Source organism: Chiroxiphia lanceolata, chromosome 17 (genome assembly GCF_009829145.1).
Source record: "Chiroxiphia lanceolata isolate bChiLan1 chromosome 17, bChiLan1.pri, whole genome shotgun sequence".
NCBI lineage: Eukaryota > Metazoa > Chordata > Aves > Passeriformes > Pipridae > Chiroxiphia > Chiroxiphia lanceolata.
Window position 1 is genome coordinate 11742616 of NC_045653.1, and position 21698 is coordinate 11764313.

General features: G+C 51.9%; 1 protein-coding gene across 1 annotated transcript; it reads left to right on the forward strand.

Moving 5' to 3' along the window:
- The first annotated feature begins 254 nt into the window (after positions 1–254).
- On the forward strand, positions 255–8240 carry NSFL1C (NSFL1 cofactor). Its single transcript, XM_032704575.1, has 9 exons — positions 255–403; positions 1142–1239; positions 1843–1917; positions 3043–3208; positions 3538–3630; positions 4262–4371; positions 4793–4930; positions 5417–5581; positions 6560–8240. Exons 1-9 carry the CDS (start codon positions 302–304, stop codon positions 6720–6722), a joined length of 1110 nt encoding a protein of 369 aa, XP_032560466.1. The 5' UTR covers positions 255–301; the 3' UTR covers positions 6723–8240.
- The last annotated feature ends 13458 nt before the right edge of the window (positions 8241–21698 follow it).

Here is a 21698-nt window from a genome sequence, read left to right on the forward strand (position 1 = left end):
GGTGCTCAGTGCTGCCCATCCTGGTCCCTCATGCCCGGTTCCCTGTGTTTGACTCTCGGTGCCCAGTTCCCGGGGCTCAGTACCCAGTGCTCAGGGCCCAGTTCCCCGTGTCCGGTGCTCAGTGCTGCCCATCCTTGTTCCCGGTTCCCGGCGCACCGGCTCCTCCCGGCCGCCAGGGGCCGCTGTGCGCGGGCCGGGCGCCGTTCGCCGCCGCGGGTGTTTCCGGGCGGGCGGGTTTGGCGGCGCACGCGGGGGCGGGGCGTGGCGACCCGGCGGGGTTTGGGCGCTGCACCGCGGCAAGATGGCGGACAGGGAGGAGGCGCTGAGGGAGTTCGTGGCCGTGACCGGCACCGAGGAGGAGCGAGCGCGGTTCTTCCTCGAGTCTGCGGGCTGGGACCTCCAGGTACCTCCGCCGCTGCCCTCCGCCCGCCCCGCTGCGGGGCTCGGCGGCGCCGCGGCGCTGGCGGGGGACAGCGCTGGGCCGGAGCTCGGTGTCCCGCAGGCTCAGGCCTCGCCCCCGCCCGTCGCCGGGCTCAGTCCTTGCGGCGGGACCGTGGCCTGGCTGGGGCCGAGTCCCGTCTCGGTTGTCTCGCTCGTTTTCTCCCGCGCGGTGAGGGGCGGCGGGTCTGTGGTGTGCCGGGTTTGTGTGGGTTCTCCTGGAATGCTGGCGAGGTTGTCAGCGCTGTGCTGTTGGTGCTGCCAGCGGCGGCCCCAGCGCCCCCGGACCGTGGAGGAGCCACCCACTACTCTGACCTGCCCCTGTCCCTGGTCCTTCTCGAAGGATCTGACTGTGTTAACCTCTGCTTGTGGGTGGCACAAAAGCAGCTGTTTCAGGGCAGTAGTTTTGGCATAGCCCTTGTGTCAGTGCTGCAGAAGAAGGGCCCTGGCGTTCCCTGGCAGGGAAGGTGACGTCCCTGCAGCAGGGAGTGCCCTGCCATGACACAGCCAAACAGCAGAGCCTGCCAAGGCCTCGTCTTTGCCAGGACCTGCAAAGGGGGAAATGCATGAAGTGTCTTTAGTGAAAGGTGCCTTGAGAGGTCCAGCGTGGCAGATGGTTCAGCTGGGATGTTTGTGTGGGTTTTGCTGTTTCTCTGGAGTGTTTGCTCCCATCCTGACAAGCTCTGCTGGTTTCCCTTTGCAGATTGCCCTCGCCAGTTTCTACGAGGATGGGGGTGATGAGGACATCCTGACCCTGCCCCAGCCCACCCCCAGCTCCATATCCAGAGGCACTGGAGCCAGGTGAGGAGTGAGCTCCAGCTCCATCCTGGAAACTTGACAGTGGAAACTGTGAAAACACAAACTCTCTCTAAAGCACTGATGTGTGTTAGTTTTCAGGAGTGTTCAGATTTGCTTCACCTTGTTTGGCTCTCTAGAAGTTGTGAAAGCCTGAGCATTTGTACGTCACCAGCACAGGTGTTATTGCACAACTGAGCCAGAGATCAGTTAGGAAAGCTCGGCTCATTTCTCAGGAAAAACTTGGTTTGTCTTTTGAGGTTAAAGACAGTCAGTTGGTGACATTTGAGCAGACCATGTCTCTGCAGGAAGAACATTTTCTGGTTTTGTGTGAGACCTGAGCTGACCAAGTCAAGCATTTTACAAAAAACAGAAGTGAGTTTTGCCTTACCAAATCCCTGTGAAGTCAGGGAATGCTGCCCAGTTTTAAAGAGGAGTTGCTGGCTGTATCTTGAAAGAGAAATGCTCTCGGTTCAGGCATTGGTGAACAGAGTCCACCTTGCAGAAGGAGCCTGTTTCAGTGTCGACTGTTTTCAGTGTGGAATGTTTTAGCTGGGAATGTTTTAGTTTGGACTGTGTCCCAACATTCTTCTTGCTGGATCTTTGCAGTGACCATCGAGTAACCTCGTTCAGAGACCTTGTGCATGCGCAGGAGGAGGATGATGAAGAGGAGGAGGGACAGCGGTAAGTTTCCAGCTAAAGACTCAAACCCTGGGTGTTTATCCCAGCCCTTTTGGGAAGACTTGCTGCTTGTGCTCAGTTTTTTTAAGATCAGGTTTGTGTCTCTATGAAATTCCTGTAGTGAAGCATCTGAGGTTTGACGGGGGTTTGTCAGTGCAAAGCCTGTGCACAAGCACGTGCTCAGCTGTGTAAGCACCAGCTCTCAGCACTGAGAGAAAGCCTAAAGTAGGGTATGGAAACCCTGGGTTAAGAACAGGAAACAGCCCAGATCCTCATTTGTGTCCATAGAGAACGGAAACGCGGGAATAATGCAGAGATTTGTTTTCTTTCTGCTTGGGGTTTTCGGTTTTATTTTTGTTGGGGTTTTGGGTTTGGGTTGTTTCATTTGGGTTTTTTTTTAAGTGCTGCTTAAGGGTAATGTACTGGAATGTGGAAGTGGAAAGAAAAACAGGAACATGGAATACTAGTGAGAAAGTCTCCTACGATGTCAGCTGTAAGTAGTTAAATACCCTTAAGGTTGACAGGCAAAGTAAATGGAATGGAACTGATGTCTCTGAAGGGGTGGCTCAGCCTGGATGGACCGTGGTCTGCAGGCAGCTGGGAGCTCGCTCTGTGTGTGTTACAAGCCATCTGGAAGCTAATAAACCCAATCTTCCAGAAGTGCTTAATTGCACTTCACTGACTGTGCATCCATTGCTTCCAGCTGAGATCCGTCCTTTGTGTGGCATGACCGTGTGCCTTCCCCCAGAATTCCAGTTGGATGTTTCTCTGGTGGGTCAGAGGCTCGCTGGAAGCCTTGTTCAGCCAGGTGATTGAGCTGGTACTGGTGTTTAAAACAGGGCTTGTCTCTCTGGGCGGTTCCTCTTGCCAGATCTGAGACTTGTGGCCACTTTATTGCTATTGATCCACAGGTAATTTTACAGTAATTGACATAAAAAGAAAGTCTTTGCAGTACAGGAACTGGCAGGTGGCGGCAGTGGGAGACACGCTGGTAGTATCCAGTATTTGTGATTCCAGGGTGTTTCACTGAGCTGCACAAATACGAACAAGTGAATCCTGATGTCAAACTGCTGGGTCCTGGAGAGGCAGCGGGTCCAGTCTGACCAGGAGCCGGGTGCTTTCCCTTAGGTTTTATGCTGGTGGCTCGGAGAGAAGTGGCCAGCAGATCGTGGGCCCTCCAAGGAAGAAGAGTCCCAACGAGCTGGTGGAGGATCTGTTCAAGGGAGCCAAGGAACACGGCGCAGTGGCCGTCGATCGGACGACCAAGGGCGGTGGTGAGACGAGCAAGCCGAAGGTGAGGAGGGCTGAGTTCTTCCTTCTGTTCCCTGTTTCAGTTAAGGCTCCACCATGCCAGCTGTTTGGCACTGAGGAGTCCTGGAATTACCTCGACAGCTAAGTCTGGACTCCTCTCTCAGTGCAGCTCTATTTTGTGTGTCACAGTGGCAAGAAAAGCTGCTCTTGTGCAGTATTTATGAACTTGCTGAACCTGTCACTGTGCCTGCAGGGCAGTAGATGCTGGTGATGCCATGAAGCCCCTGTTCATCCACAGGGGTGGTGGGGAAGGGGAGCAGCTCTCTTGGGTTTGTGTGGTTCTGTAACCCTTTGCCTGCTTCTCTCTTCCAGCCTTTTGCAGGGGGAGGGTATCGCCTTGGGGCTACTCCTGAGGAGGAGTCGGCTTACGTGGCAGGAGAGAGGAGGCAGAACTCTGCTCAGGATGTGAGTATGTCTGCACAAGTTTGTAGATGTGACCCAAGGGATTTCTCTGCTCTAGCTACAGAGCTTGCCACCCCTGAGAGTTACAAAACTTGATAGAAATTCACAAGGACAGAAATATGGTAAATCCTGCTTCCTGCGGGATTTCCGAGTAGAAAGTAGATGATTGGTCTTGGGTAAGCAGTTTTCTGATGAACTGTTAATTAAGAATATGAGCATTCCTTAGAAGTGAAATAATGTGTGAAGAGCACTGGGCAATTAACTTTTCTTTATCCACTGGAGAGCTGTGGAGCTGCCAGCATCAGTGTGAGGTTCCCTCGTGCTTGGTTTATGGCCAAACGTGCTTCTAGGCCGTGGTGGGAGCCTGGTTTAGGCTCCTCACCCAGCACACTCCTGGCTCTTCAGCCATATTTGCCTAAAAGGGGACTGTGGTGCCACCTTCTAGGAATTGACACCTGACCATTACATACATAGCCAGTGCTTTGGGTTTTTTCTCTCAGCCCAGAGGAACCTGGCTGGAGTGTTTTCTGCACCCAGAAGCTCCTCTGCCCAGTAGGAACTTTTCATTTTGCATCGATTTTTGTTGTCACCAAGATGCTCAGTGAGGCTGATTGTTGTTTGGGGGCTGCTGCAGGTGCATGTTGTACTGAAGCTCTGGAAGAGTGGATTCAGTCTGGATAGTGGAGAGCTGAGGAGCTACCAGGATCCATCCAATGCCCAGTTCCTCGATGATATCCGCAGAGGGTACGTAGTGAGAGAGAAGAAAAAGAGCAGCTGTTTTCTGAGACACAAGTGTTTTTGGAATCCAGGCTGCTGAATCTGTGGCACATTTCACCTGGGCTTTCTTATAAGAAATTAATTATTCTTCATATGGAACATTTGGTTCAGGTAAACAGGGAGTGGCTTTGGTTTGTGTGGGGTTTGTGTGAAGTGAACAAAGAGGTGTTCATATTTGGGGTGAGATTTCTGATGCATCATGTCACTCCAGGTGACAGGGAAAAGTAACCTTTAATTTGTGTGTGTCAGTGGGGGAGGTGTGCGTCTGCCCTGTTAATTAAGCAAGGGGCACACCGTGATTCCTGAAAATCCAAAGGTTTGGGGCTTTTTCTCCACACTTTCCTGCCTTGCTGCTTCAGGCAGCTGCCTTAGGACTCTGTCTTTGCAGGGAAGTCCCGGCCGAGCTGCGCAGGTTAGCACGGGGAGGACAGGTGAACCTGGATATGGAGGATCACCGGGATGAGGAGTATGTGAAACCTAAAAGTGTCTTCAAGGCTTTTACTGGAGAAGGACAGAAGCTGGGCAGGTGAGAAGACGGTGGCGCTGGTTTGCTCTGTGTGTGATGGGAGAGAGTCACTCGAGAGCCTTGCTAGGTGGAGCCTTTTGATTCGTCTTTCTGAAGGAAAGGCACTGGGTGCCTGTGGGATGGGAGGTGTTCCTCTGAGGAAACAAGGCTCACTGGCATGTACTGTGAGGTGGCTCAGCCTCTCCCTGGTTTGGAACTCCCATAGAACACGCAGGAGCAGTGTTTCCAAGTCACACTGCCCCTGTTCCCGTGAGGATGTAAGGGCCTGTGACGTGGTACCAAAGGAGATGGTAGAGGTGAATTTCTAGACAAGTTCCTGCTAACTGGCTGACTAATATATTCTCACTTCCAGCTTGCTTGGTGTCTCCTGTCTAGCAGCCCTGGTAGCTGGGCCTGGCAGGCGATGAGCTGGCTGTCTGATCCTGGCTCCCTGCAGCCAGGTGAGTTTGGTTTTTAACAGCTCCCCTTGTGTCCCCCTGTTGCCAGCACCGTGCCCCAGGTGATGGGCACCAGCTCACCAGCCCAGCAGGCAGAGAACGAAGCCAAAGCCAGTTCTGCCATCGCGATTGATGAGTCGGAGCCCGTCACCAACATCCAGATCCGGCTCGCCGATGGTGGGCGACTGGTCCAGAAGTTTAACCACAGTCACAGGTATGAGCAGGAAACACCAGGAAGGGCTGCATGGCACTGCAGACTGGACACAGGTGGAGCAGGTGTTAAAATCCTGGTTGCCTGCCAAAGGGAGCTCTGGGGATCCTTCTGGGGAGGAATAGAATTATTGTGGGGTTTTAAGGCGGTTGTTAACTGCTGGATAGGATTTGCTTTCCAAATAGGGATAGATTATAGCCAGTGGTACCACACCTGGGAGGGTCAGTGTTATCAGCAACACTTTCCTTGATGTCACCTATAAAAAACTGAATCTCTTCTAAGGGCTTTAGAAACTCTCAGATAATTAGAAACCTGTTCAGTTATTGTGTAATTAGAAACCTGTTCAGTTATTGTGCCTCAGTTGAGACTTCTCTACAGGACTGTTCCCTGTGCTGAGTGGAGCATGAAGGGATGTTCTTACCACAGTTCTGTTCCCTTGGGCAAGCAGAGCTGGCTTAGATACCCCACTGCTTCCTCAGACTGCTCTCCTAAAGTCCTTCTCACCTCCCTGATTTGAGGTTTATGTTCATTCCTCCAGTTTCTATAAGAGTCAAGCCCAGGGCAAAAACTTACAAAAGCCTTTGTCTATGACTGAGTTCAGGAAGTGGATCCTGTGTCACTGTGTGGCTGCTCAGGGGAGCTGAAATCCTCTGGGTTCTGCTGTGTGTGACAAGCTCAGTCACTCAGAGCAGCAAGTGTCAAACAGTTCGTTAAATCTGTTCATCATTAAGGGTTTGGAAGCTTTCAGTTTCTAATAACCTCCTGACAACACAGACAAAGAACACTGAGCTGAGTCTGTAGCCCGTAAAGCAGCTGCTGTTATTTCACTAAAAGGGAGCCCACAGAGGAGCAGGTTAAATCAGAATAGTCTGCCTGTGGCCTGTGACGTGAGCTGGGAAGCAAACGCAGCACAGGCTGCACACCTTTGTAGAAGCTGCTCAGTAACAGGATCACCCTTGTGTGTTTGATCCCTTTGGACAGGATCCGTGACATCCGGCTCTTCATAGTAGATGCTCGGCCAGCGATGGCTGCCACCAGTTTCGTCCTCATGACCACCTTCCCCAATAAAGAGCTGACTGACGAGAATCAGACCCTGAAGGAAGCCAACCTGCTCAACGCTGTCATTGTTCAGAGGTTGACATAGAGGACCCCAGCTGTGGCCACACGCCCAGCGCGGCGCACGGGGCCGTCTCCTCCTGCGCGGTGCCACACGGGCCCACATCTGCTCGTAGCTCTGGGTTTTTAGGTCTTGGTCGGACTTTTTTTCTCTTTAGTTGCATTTCCGATGGTTTTTTTTTTTTTGTGATGATGATCAGTGGACTTTAAAATAAATAAAACGAAACGAATCTGTTTTGAAAGGAGCTGCAGCCTATTGTGCCCCAGATTCTCCCAGGAGAGTTCAGTTACCTTTGTGGATTGAGTTACTGCACTCAGAGAGAGGTGGAAGGCGAGGGGGAAGGGAGCTTCAGCGAGCAGTTTCTGTCGTTTACTGCTCACCACAGTCCTTTTGCTCTTCCCTCCAGGGACTGCTGCAAAGTACTCCCTTTTTTTTTCCGCACATTAAGTATAAACTGTCCGAGAATGGGTAATCTGATTGTCAGGATAATGGTTACGCTCCTGTAAAAGCATTATGGGGGAAGTCTTTGTGAAAGAACTCAGTGTGGGGAAAACTCCAGCATCTGAGGTGCAAGGTTTAACACTTCCCAGGCTTTTCCAGAGAGAAAGCCCTGACTTTCCTTCCCTCAGCTGAACTCTTGAGGTGTTCATTGCAGTCCCCACCTGCTCTGCCTGTGCTTTCCCTGGCAGGCCAGACCGGCTGCAGGTTTAATTTGCTGTATTGCATTTCTCTGAGAAACCCTGCTGCTGACTTCTTCTTTCCAAGAAGGTACAAATCAATTCAAGCTGAATCAGCTTGAACTGACTGGAAGTAAGAGACAAACAGAGTCTAACTGGAAAGCAAGTTGTATCCTGAGGTGAATTATTGAGATGATGGCAACAGCTCAGGTGGAAAAACGCAAGGCTGTATTTGATGTATTTCCTCTCCTCTGCTGAGGACTAACATGGCTGAACACCTGGAGTTCTGCAGCTTTGGTCTGTTCTGTTTGTGTTTTGGGCTCAGGTCTCCATATCTTTCTCTCCTTTGAACAGAACCCTGCGGGTCAATTCCTTATGCCCAGACACAAGGCTAGAATATTGTGCTGCTTCTGTCCTCATCCTGGGCTTACAAGCAGAGCCCAGAGCTGAGCCGTGGGCTGCAGCCACCAGCTCCCTGGGAGCAGAGTCCCTGGGAGAGGCCACGCTCCTGCCCTGTCAAGGGCTGGAGCTCTCCCTCCCCATCCTGAGCCCCGTGCTGTGAGTCCACCCCCCTCAGCACTGGGAAGCTTCCAGGTCCTCACCTTGGTGTGAGCAGAGGGAGCTCAGGGTGCAGGGGAGGGGCTGGCAGGTTGGGCAGGTTCAGCGTGAGGAACTCGCTTGGCTGCCTGTAGTAACAAACCAGCGGGAGCAGAGACCAGCCCTCGGCAAGGGCATTTTTACAGCAGTTTCTCGACTGAGAGCTGAATTAACTCACATTTTTCTTTACAGAATGGACATACAATGTGCGTAACAACCAATTTGTAAATTATTGTGAAAATTGCCATTAAAAGCCCACAAAATAGGAAAACAGTGTTTGACCCTTTCTAACTGGCTGCCATCTGGTCTTGGATTTTGGATGGTTTGTGAGGGTGTCTCATCTTCGGGTTGCTCTGCCAGCAGGCTTCCTGTGCTGAGCTGTCTTCAGCTAAATGAGGCTCAAACTCTCAGCAGCATTTTAAAGATTATTTTTTCTTACAGGTGAGTTTGGGGTTCACCTGCCTGTATCACTTGCTGGTGTTTGTTATGACCAGTGAGTAACCTGTGGGAACCAGTACAGAGAGAACTGAGAAAAGGGGGTTTCCCTCGGAGCTAAACAGAGTCACAGCTGCCTTGTGAGAAGTTACTCAGTTCTTGTATCCTGATCTTCACACGTGCCTTCTGGGGACCTGGGACAACATCTTCTGGAATGCTGGATAGGATGCACCCCGAGACCCAGAGAGAAAGTTTATCCAACAGAGAGGGTGCAAGTTATTTGTCTCCTGCTTCTGCCTTTGTCAGCCAGTGGCATCAGAGCACAGGTGGTGGCCGGCTGGTGTCCATGGTCTTTGGATGAACTGGCCACGCTGGTGCCCACAAATTCAGGGAGTGTTGGCAGCCAGACAGCAACTCCTCCAGCTGCTGATCCCAAGGTTTTGCTGTGCAGGTTCTGCTCACCGATGATGAACTTTCACATCCAGGTTTGCTGCCAGCTCTCTCCTTGCCGCTGGGAGGGAAAGGGGATAAATCCAGGGGCTCAGGGGCGTTTCTTTGCCAGGAAGAGGGAATTTTCCCTGGAGCCGGAGGGTGGCAGTGCTGCGGAGAAGCTGCTCTCCACCTCGAAGGCTCCTCTGAGGAGCTCTGCCAGATCCTGCTCTCTGTGGGAGCTGCATCTTGTGCTCCGGTGTGACTGGGAGCACCCTGGGACACGCTGCTGGCTCCTCCTGCCTCCAGTTCTCTCCTTGGTTTTTGTAAGTCATGAGCAGTGCTTATCTCCTGGTTGAGCAGGTCAGCTCTGCCCTGCTGCTTGCAGGATGGACTGCAAGATCAGTGACCAGGACAGACCTGTCTTCTTCCAAAGCTGACAAAAGAGCCCGTGGAACCAACTGGGAGTGATGTACGTGCAATGTCCTGTATTACACTGGCTCCTGTGAGCTGGTGGAGTGTTCCAGTATAAAATAAGCTATAAAGCAAAAATGACAGTCAGGCAAATTAATGGGGAAGGGATAGTACACCAGAACAGAAAAAAGGCGATGGTGGAAAGAGATGCTTTGATTTGGTAAAGAAAATCACCTTCCTTGTCACTTGTGCAGCCCCATCCCTGGAAATGTTCAAGGCCAGGCTGGACAGGGCTTGGAGCAACCTGGTCTAGTGGAAAGTGTCCCTGCCCATGGCAGGGGTTTGGAACAAGATGAGCTTTAAGGTCCCTTCCAAGCCGAACCAGTCCTTGATTCCATGATTCTGTTTGGTGTTGTTCCCCTGCAGTACTTAAATCCTTATTTCTGACACTCCTGTAGTTTTTGATGGTTGTTACTGAGTTTATTTGACTTTCCCTCTAGTAAGATCTCTTTCCTTTGTCATTCCATTTCTGTGTTCTAACATAGGCTGAGATTGGGCTTTTCTAAAACTGGCATTTATGCTCACAAACAAGTGTCTTTGTTCTCCTTCTTTGCCTGGAGAAGTGTTTCCCTGCAAAATTTTCCTTTTTTTCTCTGATCATCCCCCAAGAGGAAGTTGTGCCTGTGTTCCTGGCCTTTCACACCCCAGTGTTAAGACAGTGCTCCACATCTCGTGTGAAAACTCACTTCTTTTCAATTTCTGGATGGTAAGGTACAGTTTCAGGACTGTGCTGTCCTATCTGGAGCTCATGTCTTTCACTGTATCTGACTGTTTTTCTCCAAGTGCTGTGTTTTAACAGTTTTCTCTCCCTCAGATGGGTAATTGTAGGACTTCCTGGGATTTTTTTTCCTTCGCGTGCAGTTCTTTGTTTCCTCTTTTTTCACATGTCCTCATTGCTAAGGTTGAGTTCCTGTGTTTTCTGATAGCATTCACACCATTTCCTTGGAACTTTACCTCCCCCTCTCTAATGCTGCTTCTGCTGTGGGGTGTTTCCTGGTCCATGTTTCTTGCATGCTCAGTGCTCTGTTTTCCTCAGGATGTTCTGTTACCCCAGGGCCATGTAGTGTTTTAGTGATCCTGGTATAGGAACACCCATTTCTAGGTGTAGTTGTACCTTCAGCTGCCTGTTCAGGTAAAACAACGCTAACAGCACAAAGCAGTCAGTTTTACTTGGCTTTTTTTTGACCCAAAACTCGGGTAGCCCAGCTGGCAGATAAATGGAAGCAGCAACAAGAGACAGGGAGCAAAAAATCCCAGTGGGCACAACAGCAGCTACAAGTCAGGTACATTTCATGACTCCTCCTTAAATTAACTCTTTAATGGCTTAAGGAGCCTACAACAGCTCCTCTCCTGCCTCATCCATTTTGGTGGTGATTGAAGTCCTGACTCCTGTTCCACCAAGAGAAGGCAGCTGTGCTAAAGGGAATCTGAGAGCTTCTGGCCATGCCTAGAGCAGTCAAGGAGAGGTAAGTCTTTGGAGGGCTTGCTGGTTGAACACATCCAAACGCTGCCACTTGCTTCTCTGCCAAGAAAATTCCCATTTGCTGGCTCTAGACTTCTTTTTACTTTAATTTTTTTTTTCAATGGGGCTCCCTTGCCTGAGCAGCCCATCTGTAGGTCACAGTGCCCTGAGAAAGCTGTTCAGCCAGCATGGCTTGGGTTGGAGCTGTTGGTATCACACATTTCTGGGCTCTGGGCAGGTAAGATGCCATGGTTCTGCTGCGGAGAAGAGGGTGCTGGGGAAGGGACCTTTCCTTCTCAGTCAGAAACTCCAACATGACCTTGTTTCTTAAGCTGCAGAGCTTTGTTTTCTCTGAGCCTTTTGCTGCATATTTGCAACAGAACAAGGGATGTAGCTGCTGTGTCTTCTGAGTGCTTTCCCCTTTCTTTTCCAAACCTACTTTTAACTAAGTGAAGGCAAAAGATCAGTTAGTGATGGAAGAGGCATCGTCCTTTGGCTCCAGACCCCTGGTTAGATTTCAGGCCTTGGCACATGGTGTTACTGGAAAGCTCACTGTTTCCAGGGAGTCACATGGTGTACAGCACTGATTAACAATAGGATCGGTGCTTTTCACCAAAATCTGCCCTTCCAGCACCAAGCTGAGCCCCGCTGTCATGCAGAGGGGGGCTGTGAGCTCCCCATGCTGCTCTAGCAATCGTGACATCCTGCCGAGCCCCAGCGGGTGACGCTGCCTCCTGTGAGGCACTGAGAGCACGGCAGAGGCTTTGGGAGGAGCCGAGCAGGGCAGAAATAAAGCCTCCCTGTGTCGGAGATAATTGTGCACTGAATTAGCCAGGGAGCCAGAGCTACTCAGCTACTCCCGGGAGGTGACTGCTGGTCAGCCCTTGGCTTTCCTGTCTGTGAGCAGAAAATGCAGCTCAGTGCACCTGGGGAGTAAATAAGTGCCAAAGAGCCGGAGGATTAAGTGCTGAGTACAATTTCCAAAGTACCTTGTGTCAGTCCAAATGTAATTGTGTGGTGAATGGCTACAAAACGGCCTAGGAAAAAAAAATAAATCAGGATTTGATATTTCCTTTTCAGTTTGCCCTTTCCCCTTGGGTGGGGAGAGATGTATTTTGCTTTCTTATAGATGTGTATGCCTAGATATGCTGGTGGGAGACGGGCATTTGGATCCCACTGCACTGCCTGTGGTCCAGCGTGAGTGATATTTGTTATCTGGGATGTCAGTAAAACAGCAGTGAGGAGAGATGCCACTGACTCAATTGCACTGTGGCTTATTAACCAAGTTCTGACTCAGCCGGGGAAATTTGGGTGGTTTAGATTAACCCCCACTGGACAAGGCAAGGCTGAGCTGAAGATGACACATTGTGATGAACTTTGCAGAAAGGGTACTCACTTCACCTTGGGTATAGGGGTGGTACAGAGACACAGATTTAACGTTCCCAGTGGGAGCAAGGAGAGGGTTTTACCTCTCCTCTTGTGCCCTGGCTGCTGCAGATAAGTCAGAGATCGAGGCAGGATGTGCTTTTAAAGAGCTGCCCAATGGGACCAGATGCCCATTAGCGGGCAGAGTGATGGTGCCATCAATCTCTGCCAGCCTTTTCCTGTGCTTTCTGTCCTCTGAAGCTGATTTCTCCCTCTGCTTTGCTTAGCCCAGCGTTCATAGCAGTGCTGGCTGCGAGCTGTGAGTGCTGCTGCCTTGGGAACGCCGCTGCTCCCACACTGCCAGCGCCAAGAAACTGGGATCCCACCACCCTTCATGCAGGAGTAATTCTTGGTTTGTGATGCTGAGACTGCTGGGTGCTCTGGGCTATGGAGGGTCTGTGAAAGGGGACTGAAAAGCACATTTCTTGTACCATGTGGGGTCTGCATTTTCGAGATCCCTCAGGAGTTCATAGGCTGAATGAGGCTGGTAATTGCAGATCTGGCTTAATAAAGGAAAATGTATCCCACACCTCCTATGCTCACTGATGTTGTCCTGGGCAAGGGCAGTGCCAACACCTCGCACTTCCTAAGGACAGAGAACAGCAAAGGGCAGGGGGTTTCCACAGCCCCAAATATACAGACGGGCTGAGAGATCTGGGGTTGTTCAGCCTGGAGAACAGAAGGCTCCAGGGAGACCTTAGAGCCCCTTCCAGTGCCTAAAGAGGTTCCAAGAGAGCTGGAGAGGGACTTTGGACAAGGGCCTGGAGTGACAGGACAAGGGGGAATGGCTTCAGTACGAGGATATCAGGAAGAAATTCTTCCCTGTGAGGGTAGTGGGGCCCTGGCCCAGGTTGCCCAGAGAAGCTGTGGCTGCCCCATCCCTGGAAGTGTCCAAGGCCAGGTTGGACAGGGCTTGGAGCAACCTGGTCTAGTGGAAGGTGTCCCTGCCTATGGCAGGAGGATTGGAACAAGATGGTCTTTAAGGTCTCTTCCACCCCAAACCATTCTGTGATTCTGTGAGGAAGGAACCAGAGTGGGGTTTTGGGCCTTCCTGGACTGCCTTCAGACAGAGGGGCTGTGTTGGGGAGTGACCTGGGATAAGAACCTTCTTGCTCCTGCTGCCCTCTGCCTACCTGTTCCTGCCACTTTGTCTGCCTGCTCTGGGTTTCACATGCTGGTTCTTTGCAGCTGGTGGTTGCTGGTGCTGAGACAGGAGTCCTGGAGTGGCTCCAACGTGCTCCTGTAGTGCTCTGGAGCTCAGGCAAAGGACTTCTTCCCCACATCCATAAGATCTCACTGTGGGAGCAGTGTGGGGTGGGGAAGAAACACTGGACACAGCTTGACCTTTGAAGAGCAGCGGATTCTCCACTTGACTGTAGAGAGTCTGGGAGCTACTGCCCCAAGTACTTGCTGCCCCGTGAGCCCTGACAGGGTCTCGCAGGGCAGGTCACGTTCCCTCCCTCAGCTCCTCCTGGGCCCCTGCAAGTGTTGTACCTTCACTTGTCAAATCTCCAGCCAGCTCTGATCCACTCATATCTCCAGTACACTCCTTGATGTGCAAAGACAACATCTTCCTCACCCTGGGTGAGGAAGGCTCTGCTTCCCTGCCATGTGCTGCTGCAGGACATGGTCACGTCTGCTGTCACACTTCTGAGTGGTGACAAAGACACTGAGCTGCACAGGCCGACCCAAGGGGCTCTCCCACAGAGGAGAGTGGTCTGCAGAGAGGTAAGATCAGTGTCCCAGGGTGCTGCTTTCTCACATGCAGAAGCGCATTTCACACGTGCAGCTCACCCTCGCGAGCGCGCTCGCCCACGCGGAGCCTGCCCGGCTCGAGCCGCAGGCTGTGGGGGTGGTTTGAAGTGTTTATGACTCAGGCTCGAGAACACATTGTTAAAGCAAGGCTCTGCCGTTGTGGGGTTGGTGCTGACTTTCAAGTGAAACGGGCAGAGCCGTGCAGAGCGCTGTCCTACCTGCTGAGAGCATCAAGGGAACAAAAGCTACCACAAAACCATACAGCCCAGAGAAATGCCTTTGTAATTTTAGAAACAGAACTGCTGTGGAAATAAGATGTTGTGTGAGTAAGTGCTTCTCGGTGGTGCAAGCCTAATGCCTCAGCCATCCCCGTGGGACAAAGCTTTTTAGACTGAATGCCTGCAATTTGGAATACAAGGGACCTGACCCTCGCTGTGCTGTAAAAGGCAGAAAGCAAACTGAGACCAGAAGCTGAGAGGCAGGATCAGGCTGCTGAGCTTAGCTGGCAGGGGGAAAGTAGGTGCTCTGCTCTCCTGGGTGTGCAGGGAGAAGCTGGACCCTCCAACCTGGTGGGCATGGCAGCATCAGTGCTTTTTCCGTGGCATGGGCTGTGGAGGAGTTATTGCTAATCACTGCATGAGGGACACTCAGTGCCTTTTGGAATGCTGCTTTTTGGGATTGTGCCCAGGATTTTGTACACGGCTCCCTAGTACCATTACAATGAAGGTCTGTCATCCCTCCAGGGTAGCTGTCACCTTGACTGGTGTTGATGGCACAGCGAGCTGTCCCCAGCCCAGATAGGCCGGGGAACTGCCAGATTGCCCTCTCACCCCACCAGAGATGAGGGCAAGTGGGAATGTGAGGCATTTCTTGACTTGATTTCCTGGTTCCCCAGCTGTCCATGTGACGCTGCAGCCTGTCCCTCCGTCCAGCCTCTCGCACAGCTGCTCCGTGCCAAGTGTTCATCCCTCCTCGCTCTCTGTGGGGCTCTTCTGGAAGAGCTCACAGTCCTTTACAGTCCTGTCTGGACCAGGTGCCTGGGATAGCCATCTGCCCTGCTGGGCAAGGGAGCCTTCCATGTTTTTCCAGAGAGGCAGTGGATTTTTTGGGTGCAGGACAGAGCCCATCTGCTGTGCTCTGAGCTGCACTGGAGCTGCTTGGGAATTGGAAAAGCCAATACATGATGTGACCGGGAACCCAAGATGCTGATGAGCCTGTTAGCCCTGAGCATCATCCACGGCAACCTGTGCTAAGAGAGAAGGTCAGCCCTGATCTGCACTGTGACCCCACCACTGGTTGCCCTGTCCTGACAGAATGGCCTCGGGACAAGTCTGCTCGTAGGAGAGCGAGTGTCAGCTGAGCCTGGACGAGCTGTCCACCCTCTCTGTGGCCTCACCCTGTATCCCTCAGGATACTCCTGGCCTTGTCTGACGCTGAGGTGTATCATGCTAGACAGCAAGTTCGTTTTGGGGCTGTGGGGAAGTCAGTGCTGTAGGTTGCTTCTGGGAACTTGCCAGATACTCGAGGCTTGGTGTGGTGTTTACTGAAGAAAACCACATCCAAATAAAACAGAGGCTTTGCCATCAGCCCTTTTCCTGCACACTGAAACGTTCCTTGTGCCTCCCCTGCTGATCTATAGAAATCCCCTGGGCTCTGGCCTTTGCAGTCTCTCTCCTCACTGTCTCCATTACAGTCACTTTAAGCCGGATGCAATTTGTACTTTTTAATGTTACAGAACCCAAAGCGCTGGATTGTGGCTCAGTGGAACAGCAAAGGACAGTGTTAGAGCAGCTCAGCAGAGCACTGTGCCTCAGTTAGATCTGTGTCTCATGCGTTAGCAGCCTCTCATCTCCTGCAAACATGCCTTGAGGAGAACAGGGGAAACACCAGGGGTGTGACCTTGGTGACAAGACAAGCTTAAGAGGAGCAAATGAGACAGATGCTCACTAATCAGCACTTGCCTTGGGGCTTTGGCTGGTGGAGGAGTGGGTGTGGGATCATAGAATCACAGAATGGTTTGAGTTGGAAGGGATCTTAAAGCTTTTCTTGTCCCAATCCCTCTGCCATGGGTAGGGACACCTTCCACCAGACCAGGTTGTTCTAAACCCTGTCCAACCTGGCCTTGGACACTTCCAGGGATGGGGCAGCCACAGCTTCTCTGGGCAACCTGTGCCGGGGCCTCCCCACCCAGAGATGGTGGGCTGGAGCAGGAAGAGAGGGTGCTGGCCTGCCTGGCCCCTTGGAGCCACTCTGAAAGAGATCCCACGGGCTTATGAACATGGAACACCACTGAGCAGGACCTGGGGATCCAGGCAGAGCCTGAGGGAGGGAAGCACTGCACCCTGAACCACCGGGATTGCCAGCAATTGGGAAGCCAGCACCCCACAGCACCCCAACTGCCATGACCACCTTGTTTGTGGGTGTCAGGTGGAGCAATGTCCAGCCAATGACAGGTGTGTTTGTCGTGGGGAGTTATGACATGACTCAGAGTTTAAATCAGGGATAAGCAGCAGATGGGGTTTAGCTGTCAGTCAGAGGTTCATATAATTTCTCAGGTTGGATCATTCCCTGGCGTTGCAGCTGCAGGAGAAGCCAGGGCTGCTCTCTGCACAGAGGTTTGCTCTACTGCTGGGGCATTCCCTACCAGATGACAGGCAACACCTTGGGATTTTTCCTCCAAATCTTCCTGTTGGATGTTGCGCAGGTGAGTGGCCATGTGAGACGGGGGTATCTGTGAAGGGGCTTAGCAGTCTGGGGCAAGGCTAGAGTTTGGTGGGTGTTTCAAAGCCCTTGGAATGCTCATTAGAAATAGACATTCAAACTGGATCAAAATCACATGATGTAAACATTGGTGGTGGAGATGTTTCTGGGCCATTTCAACCCTTGGAGGGATCTCCAGAGAATGCAGATGAAATGCTGGCTGGAGTGAGTTCCATCGTGCTGCTGCTTCACAGCGTTTTGTTAGAATTTCCTTTCGAGATGTGGTTTCCCTTTCCCCCCTGGCTGGAGCCATTCCATGCCTCTTTGATAATTTTCCTTGGAAGAGCCTTGGATGCAGTTACTGACCCTGCTATTGGCTTCCTGGTCAGCAAGAGTCCAAGGAGAAAATACAGCAAGCTGGTCCCACGGGCAGATCTCACACATAGAGGGTTATTGCTGCCCCAGGGTCCTGCTGCAGAGAAAGGACTTGAAGAAGTTAAGCAAGAGAATACAAGATGTTTTCAGCTTGGACACTACCTTTTCTCTCAGATGTTAGTGCCTCCTCTTGTAGATCTTGATCTCTCAGCAGTTGGGCTGTGGTTTGGAGGCTGGGGTTTGGCTGTGCTGTGTAGCTTGGCTTGTGCAAGGAGCAGTGTGACCACCTTATCTGAGGGCTGCATCTGGCCAGCTCTGCTTCCTCCCCATGGCTGCAAGCTCCACGCCATCCGGGGTGCTTGGCTACAGCCTGACGTCGTCCCACCCCTGCCTCCCTGAAATTCCTGTGGCACCTGTTCAGGTACTGCTTCTTCCAGACTTGCATGACTCTAAGGAACATGGTGCCTGGGGCTGACTGTCTTTACACACCATCCTGTGCTGCAAGGGATGGGGGCACAGCCAGCTGGGGAGTCCCAGCCTCTCCAGGAAGGGACCTGGAGTGGAGCCTGGGAGAGCTCTAGCTGGGGAGCAGCAAGGGATGGATGCAGTTTAAAGCCATTTCCCCTTGTCCTACCCTTGTCTGGCTTCTCACCAGGTTTCACAAATGCTTGTGTTCTTTTTAACCCACATCAGGTGGAGTGTGGCAGCTGGGAACGAATCCGGGCTGAAGAGGGTGAGTTCACTGTGCAGGACGTGGATTTGCTGCGCTGTCAGGATGTGCTGCTGTCGGGGAAAGTCGTCGCTTCCTGTTGTTTCCCATTCCCTGTCCCAAACGCCTGGTTTGTATCCTGACCCCCTCCCTCTCCTGGCTGGCAGGCACAGGGAAGGGGTCCTGCTGCAGCCCCAGCTCTGCCACCTCTCCAGAGCTTTTTCCAGGGCTTGGCCCGGCAGGTCCTGACAGATCTGGGCAAGGCAGATCCACACTTTCCTTCTGGGAGAGACTGCAGTGCTGGGAGGAAGGGCCCCCACCAGCCCTGGAATAGTGCTGACACACCAGGGTGTGGAGGTGTCACTTAAGCTGGTGGGAACACATGCACAGCAAACACAAGGGTTGTATTTGAGAGGAAACTATTTTTGACCAGTTTTTAGGGAAAATGCTGCAGAGACAGTGGATTTCTTTGTGCTCAGACTGCTCTTTCATGGGGAAAGGTTTAGAATTTCTTTGAAGAAGGCTGAAGTTGAAGCCAGTGGTGGTTTCAAGCAGAAACAACACCTGGTAGCAGGGAGGTGGGAGCCAGCTCTGTCCACCTGCCTGGGCCATGTCACCTGTCACTTCTGGGAAAACAGGAGCTTCTCCCATGAGAATGGGCTGTGCTGCCTCTGGTCAGGCAGCTGGGGTGGGTCTGGCAGCTTGTCCTGGTTTTTGCCAGGTTGGGAGGTTATGGCAGAAGTGTCAAATAAATGCCAAGAAGTACTGAGCTGCTTTTAAATCGTAGCCTGTAGCTAAATCTCCTGCAGCAGCATCTTCAAGAGATGCTGGCACCCCCACATTTCTCCTGGCAACAGTGAGGGGGCAGCAGGGGGAGAGGGGGAAATCAGCCATCCCAGGGCTGTACAGCTGGGCTGGGTTCAGCCTCATGCAGAGGCAGAGAGGGAGGCTGGTTATTTTTAGGGCTGGTGCTGGATCTGACCGCAGGCTGACCTTGCAGCTCTCCAGTCTGGTGCACACTGGCAGGATTTGAGCAAATTGCTCCCCAGTTGTGAGATGAATTAATGCAAAGCCTTAAGTCTCGTGGTGCAACACTGTGATCAACAGAGGGACAGTGTTTTAGAGTGGCATCAGGATGGTTGCAGCAGCCTGGGTTCAGAACCATTGCTCAGATGCACGAAGAATCTCATTTTTCTTTTTTGTTTTGTTTTGTTTGTTTGCTTGTTTTGTTTTTGTTTTGCTTTGTTTTCTGGAGCGTGAAGGCTCTTCTTTGGGATCACTTGGCTCAGCCCGGCCAGGTGTTGGAATGTGCTGCACTCCGTCACTGCCTCGCTTCCAGCCTGGCTGCCTCCGGATTTAGGAACAGCACAGGTCACTGCCCTGGTCCTGCTGGCCACACTACTGCTGACCCAAGCCAGGTGCCATTGGCCTTCTTGCCCACCTGGGCATCTGCTGGCTCATGTTCAACTGCTGTTGACCAGCACCCCCAGGTTCTTTCTGACGAGTAGATTTCCAGCTGCTCTGCCCAAGCTTGGAGCATTCCATGGGGTTGCTGTGACCTAAGGGCAGGACCTGGCACTTGGCCTTATTCAACCTCATACCACTGGTCTTGTCCCATCAATCCAGCCTGCTCAGATCCCCCTGTGGAGCCATCCTGCCCTCCAGCAGATCCGCAGCTGCTGGTGTGTGTGGTGCCTGCCAGCCCACTGCTGCCCAGGGTTGTGCTTCTGTAGCTCAAATAATGTTCCTTTTATTTTTTACAGCATTAGATCTGAATGGTCACTCTTGGCATTTCTTACTTTGTGAGTTCTGCCAGCGGGTGATCCAGAGTCACTAGTTTTCAAGTCTTTGTGCTTTCTCCAGAGTTTGGGCACCAGAATTTGACCTGAACCTGTCCTGGGTCTGTCTGCTGGACCATGAGCAGTGAGGGGTGATCAACCCTGGCTGAGCTCCTTACCCCTGTTGAAGCACTGCTTGTTGCAGTGCCCTTGCTGCTGGTAAGATGAGCAGGTTATGCCAGGAAGTTAAAAAAAAAAAAGCAAAATACCCCACCCAGAGCAAGAGCTGCTGTGTCTGACGTGTGCAAGCGTGCCTGCACCAGTGAGGTGAGGGCTCCAGCGTGGGCTTACATCCAGCAGCATTTTCCCCTTTCAGATCCTTGTTTATCAGTGGTTCTTGTACGGAAAGCAGGCCCAGCTCTCCACAGAGACAGTATGAATCAGGAGGGATGAGAATGTGCCCCTTTTTCTACCCTGTTGTTTTTCACCTTGACTCAGGGCCTCACACATCCACCCTGCTGATGTGGAAAGTCAGGGACCACAGGAATCATCGATGTGCTGGAGCTTTAACGTAAAACATAATACTATGGATCAAACAAGAAAAAAACCCCCTTGGTAGTTCAGTATTTAAAAGATGCAAGGAACAGAAGCAATTAAAACTTGCTTCATGCTATTATCTGTTATTTTAAGTCTCCTCCTCTTGTGTCCCATTTTAATGCACTTGCTGAGAATCCTGGCTTTTTATTAGTCTCTTGGCTGTCCTTGGAACTTCTCTGTTCCCTTGTGGAGGCTCAAGTTCATCTCCTTGAAGTAAAGAAATAGGACACTTTGAGGCAAAAATCCTGTGCTTGGAGTGATTCTTTTTTTGACCAAAAAAGAAAATAGTTGCTGCTTTTCACAGAAAAAAAAAAAAGTCCTTTTGAGTGTTGGGTTGTTCAAACCTGTGTGTCTTCTTCTGAGCCTGCCCCTGCCCTGTCCACACGGTGGGGAGCAGCATTAATCACAGAATCATTTTAATCAGAAAAGACATTTAAGATCATTGAGTCCAACCATTCCCCTGGCACAGCCAAGGCCACCACTAAACCGTGTCCCCAAGTGCCACATCCATGTGTGTCCTAAATCCCTCCAGGGATGGTGACTTCACCACTGCCCTGGCCAGCCTGTTCTAATTCCTGAGCACCATTCTGGTGAACAAATTTTCCCCAATACTCGACCGAAACCTCCCCTGGTGCAACTTGAGGCATTTTCTCTTGCCCTGTTACTTGTTGCCTGGGGGAAGAGCCTCACCCCCACCTCACTACAACCTCCTGTCAAGGAGCTGGAGAGAGAGAGAAGGTCCCCTGCACCTCCTTTTTCCCCAAACTGAGCCCCCCCAGCTCCCTCAGCTGTTCCCTGTGCTCTGGCCCCTTCCCCAGCTCCACTGCCTTTCTCTGGACACATTCCAGCACCTTAATATCTTTGTTGCTGTGAGGGGCCCAAAACTGACTCCAGGATTTGAGGTGCCTCAGCAGTGCCCAGCAGAGGTGGACAGTCACTGCCCTGGTCCTGCTGGTCACACAATGGTGGGCACAAGCCAGGATGCTGTCGGCCATTGCCATTGGGGTTCCCGAGCAGCTCCGAGGCTGCACTGTGGCCTTGACTGTGTCCAGTTCTGGGCTCCTCACTGCAAGGAGGACACTGAGGTGCTGGAGCTAGTCCAGAGATGGGCAATGGAGATGGAGAAGGGTCTGGAGCACAAGTGTGATGAGGAGCGGCTGGGGGAGCTGTGGGGGCTCAACCTGGAGAAAAGGAGGCTCGGGAGGACCTTCTTGCTCTCTACAACTCCCAGAAAGGACGGTGTAGCCCAGTGGGGGTCGGGCTCTTCTCACACGTAACAAGCAATAGGACAAGAGGACACAGTCTTAAGACATTGGAATGGGCTGCCCAGGGAGCTGGTGAATTCACCGTCCATGGAGGTTTTTAAGATGAGACAGGATGTAGCATTTAGTGCCATGGTCTGGTAACCACGGCGGTGTTGGATCAAGGGTTGGACTTGATGATCTGTCAATGACTTGATGATCTCGGGGGTCTTTTCCAACCCAGTTGATTCTATCATTCTATGATTCTAAGATGCACTGGGGGAGGTTTGGGTTGGACAACAGGAGGAATTCCTTCACAGAAAGGGAGATTAGATATTGGAATGGGTTG